The following is a 7,256-nucleotide window of genomic DNA, read 5'->3' as shown; positions in this document are numbered from 1 at the left end:
ATATAGATATAGATATATATAGATAGATTATCTATATCTCTATATCTATGAGATATATATAGAGATAGATATAGATATATAATTAACTATACAGATGTTTGTTAACAGATAACATCTTTATTACACAACATGAGAAATAGCCTACAATCTATTATTGAACGTTACAAATACACAGAAAATAGATTTTTTCCCTACAGAACAGTGTTTGTTGTCAAAACTAAGAGCCAATCAGCTCTTTGATACGGCCACAGCCAGGCGTTTCCCATCATGCCCTGCGTCTTACAGTCGGAGAGCAAATGCGCCCGCCTCGACCTCGTGAGGTTATCGTTGACATGACATCAGAGCAGGTCAGGATCAAGTCACACAAATCTAACCGCCGTGCATTGTGTGGCGATCGACCTTGATTGGTTTTATCTAAAGTGTATGGATTTAATAGACAAATGTAAAATGAACAAATAACACAAACACAACTTTTGTTTAAAGAACAACTTTCATACAGAATAAAAAAGAGAAAGACAAATAGACAGGAATTAGGACCAGCGTGTCTGCTCTTTATTTGCAAATAAGTAAACCCGTGTACAGAGAATCATCACACTGGTTCTTCAAAGCATTTTAAAACATTCAAAAGAGTTGTAAAATTCAAGTTTTGGGTTTTAGCCTTGAAACACCACGCCATAACTTTTTACATCAGCCTTAAAAACTCTTTGGACAAAACTTCATGTCTAGGCTCAACATTCAAAAAATACTTTCAGAGCGTCTAGTTGAACACCAACAGGAGCTATGAAAGACCCTTTTTACAAGTCTGTGTCAACCATTGATACGTACTGGATATGCAGACTATTAAACAGCACGACTTGACAAAAATATCTTTCAAAGTACATACCTCAAAATACAGATCATCTTCAATGGCTATACTGTAAAGAACACAAGTGAGCAAACATTGTACAACTTTTAAATTCATGGCAACTATCTCTCCTCATAGCCCTGCAAATTCTGAATGTGGTCGATCTGCTTGAACTCAGTAAATGTGTCGTATCCTCACAAGTTGCGGACATTCAACGCATGCAAAGCAGCAAGTTCAGACTGTTAAGTGTACACACCTCTGTATGACTACACGTGGAACAGATACAGACAGTACATTCCTTTTTGATAAACAGAACTCGATAGGGATGCACACAAAAAGCACTGCAAGGTCATCATATCTAAAGAAGGAAAAGCAGAAAGCTACAGCACAGCACGAGTTGCCTGCTGCGTAGTTAAAAGCTTCTATCAACACTCTCAGGATGGTCAAGTGCTCGCACAATGTCAAAATAAAGGCCACAGCAGAACTAAACATGTTCTAAGTACTCCATCTACAGTGACCAATGATGGTAGTTTAGTTATAGATTCCACTGCATGATAGCTGAACTGTGAGAAATTCAATAATATCTGCAATACGTACTGACAAATAAGATGTCGTTCGCTGCTGCCCCCTTCTCCTGTTCTTGTTTGTGAGTCTACGTTGAGTTAAGTTCTCTTTACAGCACGTTATTGCACTTCATGTTCAACCAATGCCAAGTCTGCTGCTCTCTTCAAGCATCTCTAGACCATTCTGTTATTCTACATGCACTGGCCATAAATACCGTCAGGTCAATTATTTCAAAACGTAATTCAAACCAGTTCAACGAGAATATGACGACACAACACTTTAAAATCAAACTGTCGATCCACACCAAGAACACTCAAAACCCCGCAGGTTAGGAGAGCATCCTTAAAAATCACCTTTACAGAAACGGGTCCTTCACAGATCAGCGATTCCTCGTTTCACACACGGACATGCATATATTCACAAGGTGCAGTAAACACTCCAATACACACAGTGATTGAATCAGTCTCATCTGTCAGTAGATGTTACAGGCAAAAGCCACAGTACGGTTTTCCTCTCTTCAACACCCGACACACACTTTGCTACTTTTGTTCAGAGCCCTATGTAGACAGAAGTGCAGCCTTTAAAAAACCCAAGCCGAAGTCACAGCTACTGGCCTTTGTCTTGCCTGTAAACTGGTTCCAGTGCAAGATTTGGCTAAATGTGATGATACCAACAAAAAAGAAAACCAGCATGCTGCTCTCTAAAAGCACCGTGGAGCTCCCAAGTTGTGGTTCAGATAGGCTTATAAAGCAGGGAGGTGACGTACTTCTTCTTGTATCTGTGAGTCGCACTCAGCACCATTACTCCATCCTGCACAACACAACACACAGGCAATCTGCCATTAGAGAGACCCAAACCCACGGAGCAGATAAACATGAGATGCTCGTATTTGTGAAACTGCCAAACGGTCCACACAGAGAATAATGTAAATATCTGATTTTTAATAATCATGAAAACCTTCATGTATTTAGCACTAAAAGGTGTCTACTAGCATATTTAGTATAACTATTCTGACCACACATTTGGTTGCTTTAAATGTTCTCTATAGGATATTCAGAGCATTAATATAGGAAGCAGCAAACAACTATTAGCTTTGTAAAGATATAGTGAGGTAGTGTCTATTTTTAAAAGAGAATGAAGTCGCTCTCCCTCTGTATGTGTTGTAATCCGAGCTTCTCCCTGCTTTGTTGACATAGCAGGGTCGGCCCCAAGTGGCTTTTAGTGCACATTAGTGCATGTAAACGCGCCCCACTAGTTAGCTGGCGACCGCCGCTCAGCACTGTGCTCATGAAGCAGTTACAGCTGATAAAACCCAAACTCTAGTCGCCCCTCAGATTAACACTGAACGCTCAGCACTGTTGCCGTTGTTTGCACTGTTAGCACTCTTAGCTACGTGCCGCAGGCTCAGCCCTCACCATGTTGAGAGGCATGTGGAGGAAATAGATATGCTCTGAAGTTCTTAAGTGAGCACCTTCAGTAAACATGAGAAGTTATGCAGGGTTATGTCCTTTTGAATGTTTGTCATAGCAACAGACTTTGACATTTAACAATTGGTTGTACAATTTTGCTGTGTGAATGTTTTCAGAGGCACTTGACTTCAGAGGTAATTGATTAATGTAGAGTAAGTAAAACGTATATAAAATGAGTCTAGATTTCAGAGTTTGGGAGTTAAAGACTATTATATTAAGTTAGTTTTTGCACGACCGTCTGATTCACTGGCTGAAAGGTGAGGGAGATTCAACCCCCTCCACAGAATTGGGTTGCTCGGGGATGTATAGTTAATAGAGCTGGGGGGAAAGCGTGCGTATTTCATGGGGTGCCAGTAACATCTGGAAACGTGTGAGAACCTACCTTAATTGAGAGGGCATAAAGGTGGTTTAGCATTACATGGTTGGGCTCAGGCAACAGGGCAGGGTCACACTGTCGAGAAAAAGTACGAGGAAAAATTACAAACCACAAAGAAAATGGTAAACAACAACAAAGCGTTAAATCTGAATGGCAGATAGATGGAGGCACTGACAGATATATTGGTGTCCTTGTTGAGTATGACTTGGAGGAGGTGAGGAGGGAGTATAGGTGGGGCTTTGAAATGCTCCTCAGGCCTGAAGCTGTACTGCTCCTGTCCATAAGGACCTGGAGGGGAGCTGGACAGATCTGCAACCGTAAAAAGGCACATTAACACCGCTGACAGGGTTTCAAGGCTTGACTGAACTTTCATCAGTGTTTACTGTAACTGACCTGATGTGTCTGAGCACTCCAGAGAGTCAACATGCAGGGCGTCAAACACCTCAAAGTCTGACTTCTTCACCTGGATCAGGTTGTTGATGGTGCCGAGTTGACTGGTTACAACTGTCTGCAAAAGAGAAAAGTATATAAATATTATATACAACACTGCACACATTTCCCTAGAATTTAAAAAGGCTTTGACAGCGATAACAGTAATGGACGTATAGTTCTTCTGTGGTTTCCTGACCAAATTCCACGACAATGATGTCTTTGCATAGGAGGTCCTTATCCTCTCATGTATATAACGTCATAGGTCTTTGTAACATGGCAAAAAGCGGAACTGAACTATTTGGTATTAAGGAAAAACTTTCAATAACACAATAATAAAATAAAAATGACAGTGATGTACCTCTGAGGAATCATGGACCCACTGTCCATCTACAAAAAACTTGTACTGGTGCTCTCCTTCTGGCAGGTCCAGGATCGCTACAAAGTCATTATGGCTTTGGAGAAAAGAAAAGAGAGTATTAGTGCAATACCGGTCATTCGATGATTTCAATTGGATCCCTAAAAGACCATAGGAGATGATATTTACATGTTTACCTCTTATTTAGTGGTATCTTTGTGCTCCAGTTATTAAAGGAACCAGCTATGAAGACCTCCTTCCCCCCTCCGGCCCAGCGGATGACTGTGGGTCGAGCCTGACGACCAGTTTTCACCTGGTCAGCCAGATCTGATTCTTTCTCTCCTAACGCCTAAAAGCAATTCATTGATATCTCAAATAAAATCATATCTAACAAATGGCATACAAATCTGAAAGGTATTCCTGCGCAACAAACAAGATACAGTACAACAATCTATATTTCTGGTTCTGCGTTTTCCAGCGGTACCTTCGACTCCGGCCCGTGGGTGTTGAAGATGTTGGGGTCGTCTGTGCTGTCCACCATCTTGCTGCTGGGTTCCTGGTCTTTGTGGCTGCCGCTGCTGTCTGAGCGGTGGGCCTTGGCTCCATGCCGATCTCCAGACACTCTGTCACTTGTGTTGCCCATGATGCCCGTCTGTTTATGGTGCTACTGGAAAGAAAAGACAACTTCTTCCATGTTTGGGAACAAACCATAGACTAAATGACTTCATTGCAACCCAGCCATTCAGAAAATAAATGAATCAGTTGCATCCTTTTATCCCAGATTTCAGAGACCTTATTGGACCGTGCACAGATTCCTCCAGCCTGGAATCACTTGAAGACAGATTTGCAGCTAGATAGGCTGATCCTAGTAAAGGGTTTGGAGGCTAATTCATTTGGAGTTTGTAATTGCTTCTTTAGCTAGATCAGTTTCCTTCTGTCTGTCTTCCTAGCATATTAATCTGCCTTTTATGAGTTTGTTTCATGTATTTTAAATGATTGAGTGTATAAAAAAAAAAGTTAAAAGGTATAATATTAATACATTATGACAATGTAATGGTAAAAAAGTCCCTAGTTATATATTAGTTATAGCAGAAACTACAAAAGGTAAGTGCGATATGTGGCTGATTTAAAATGGTAAACACCTTCTTAAGACATACACTGAATGCACACGAGCCGTGCACACATGATGCTAAACGGCTTACTAGAGAGGCTTATCGGGAGGCTAGACAGTTTAAGATACGACCAAGTAACGTTAACTGTGGCAGTAACTGTAAACCTGGACCTGCCACCGCTTAACGGTAATAACGTCTCCACACAGCTTCGTCCCGTTAACGCCCACTAGCTACTTAAGTAGCAACAAGTTCCCAAATTAAACTTTAACGTTAAAGACAATGTTGCCATTAATCGAGAGATGTAACGTTAAGCACACGTAGCTTGCTGGTTGAAGCCTACCAAAGTGTCCCCTCTGTTCAGCTGTGTCGACAAATCACTAAAACAGGAGAATATTTTTAGCTTACAGTCGGCTAGCTGCTAGCTGTCACTTTCTAACAACTAGCTTAGCACGCGGTTTGTCTTATTTACCACGTCAGTGTCGATTATTACAACGTGACGCAAACTTCACCATGTACCGTTAGTGACGACAAAACAAATACACTCACCGAAACCAGCTGAAGTTTCTGTATTTTTGTTTTTTTCCAGCGGAGGGCTAACCTCCTTCAACAATAGTGGTGCCCCAACTACGGTGTGCGACTAGGACAAACTTAGTGGGACCATGTATTTCATCACATGGGCAGAAATGGGCTTCCACAACTACCAGATTGCCTGAGAGGGAACTATGAAATTGTTTATCGATGCAACAGAGATACAGCAACTTCATATTATGTAGTTTACTCTGCAGAATCATAATCGGACAAGTTATTGTTTCAATTACCTGCATTCAAGCAGCAGAACACTTTGGGGACCTCATGTGGTGTCCCGGTGGAGTGATATGTTCATGGTCTCTTGTTCTGTCTGATATATTTTATATGAATAATAATTAATAACAAAAGTAATACACTGTACACAATATAAAATAATTACAGTTAGCACAGGTAGCTTCCTTTGCTACAGGAAAGGCTCTAAAATAAACCTATATTATTGTAACCTGCACACTGCGAGAAAGTCATTTTCAGAAATTCTTTGACCAACTACATTCATTCATTTATTTTATTAAGAAAAACATTTTTGGGGGGTTATTTTATATAAAGCTACTGCATCTTAAATAATTCTCCAGATCCCTTTTGTGTAACGAATGAAAGCAAATTCTAACAATTGTTCGAACTTGAGATTGACAAGATGACAAAATGCTCTATACAAAAACCAGAGCCCAAATCACAGACAAAGATGATGCAATCATTTTATTGTTCTTAGTTGTCCAATTTAGTCTGTATTTTGCCTGTTTTGTTCCACTAATATCTCTGACCTCTTCTGCTGCCCATTTAAATTCCATCTGGCTCTTTTTTATTAGGCCAGCTAGTATCCATTAGAAATATATATCCCTGGGATGATTAAAGATAAAATACTAAAGTCTAAAATACTATTATGGTCTCGTTTACTTGTATTGTACTGGGCAAAATTTTCAGTTGAGCATGGAAGTGTGTCTAGGTGTTTTGTCTTCATTAGCCACTAGGTGGAGCTGTTAACACACCTCAGTGAGCCCCACCCCGAAGAGCTGAACTTTACACCACTCAGCCATTTGCTCGCAAGTAAGCCTTCCAGCAAAGACCATGGTAAAGTTTCCACATGTTCTGGCTAAAAAACTACTAAATCAAGACCAGTTTTCCTTTCTTAAAATCCACATTAAAGTAACATATAATAAAGACAATAGGCTGTATGGAAGAACAAGTCACACAATGTTAAAGGTAACAGTATCTGCTTGTGGGAGTGTTCAGTTGGTTGGTTTGCTGTGAAGAAATGAGAAGTGAAGCAAGAGAAAAAACATGCTCCCTGCAAGTCCAATGACCAGTTATTACTGTTAATATGTTACATAGTAGTAACCATCATCAAAACCCGTAAATAATCATAACTGAAATATATATATATATATATATATATATATATATATACACATACATATATATATATATATACACATACATATATATATATATATACACATACATATATATATATATATATATACATACATATATACATACATACATATACATACATACA

The 7,256-nt window shown here is 39.7% G+C and overlaps 1 protein-coding gene across 2 annotated transcripts; it reads right to left on the bottom strand.

Moving 5' to 3' along the window:
* Positions 1-318: 318 nt before the first annotated feature.
* Positions 319-5,782, bottom strand: prkab2 (protein kinase, AMP-activated, beta 2 non-catalytic subunit). 2 transcript variants are annotated; one of them, XM_031855353.1, is made up of 8 exons: positions 5,699-5,782; positions 4,525-4,707; positions 4,238-4,389; positions 4,044-4,137; positions 3,647-3,761; positions 3,429-3,562; positions 3,260-3,328; positions 319-2,218 (listed from the first exon to the last, which is right to left on the bottom strand). In XM_031855353.1, exons 2-8 carry the CDS (start codon positions 4,681-4,683, stop codon positions 2,141-2,143), a joined length of 801 nt encoding a protein of 266 aa, XP_031711213.1. In that variant the 5' UTR covers positions 4,684-4,707; positions 5,699-5,782; the 3' UTR covers positions 319-2,140. The 2 variants fall into 2 exon arrangements, with proteins under 2 accessions (XP_031711213.1, XP_031711214.1); XM_031855354.1 differs by having other exon boundaries at positions 4,525-4,704.
* Between the last annotated feature and the right edge of the window lie 1,474 nt (positions 5,783-7,256).

Source organism: Anarrhichthys ocellatus, unplaced genomic scaffold, assembly GCF_004355925.1.
Source record: "Anarrhichthys ocellatus isolate YVR2014 unplaced genomic scaffold, GSC_Weel_1.0 scaffold15, whole genome shotgun sequence".
In the NCBI taxonomy this organism is placed as follows: domain Eukaryota; kingdom Metazoa; phylum Chordata; class Actinopteri; order Perciformes; family Anarhichadidae; genus Anarrhichthys; species Anarrhichthys ocellatus.
This window is presented reverse-complemented; position numbering and strand designations above follow the sequence as displayed.

What these genes read in the sequence shown, in the direction of transcription:
- prkab2 (XM_031855353.1), bottom strand. Translation starts at nt 4,683, where the DNA reads ATGGGCAACACAAGTGACAGAGTGTCTGGAGATCGGCATGGAGCCAAG. An exon ending in AAGATACCACTAAATAAGAG is followed by an intron (nt 4,138 to 4,237) that starts GTAAACATGTAA and finishes TTTTCTCCAAAG; the next exon opens with CCATAATGACTTTGTAGCGA. An exon ending in ACAAGGACACCAATATATCT is followed by an intron (nt 3,329 to 3,428) that starts GTCAGTGCCTCC and finishes TTTTCTCGACAG; the next exon opens with TGTGACCCTGCCCTGTTGCC.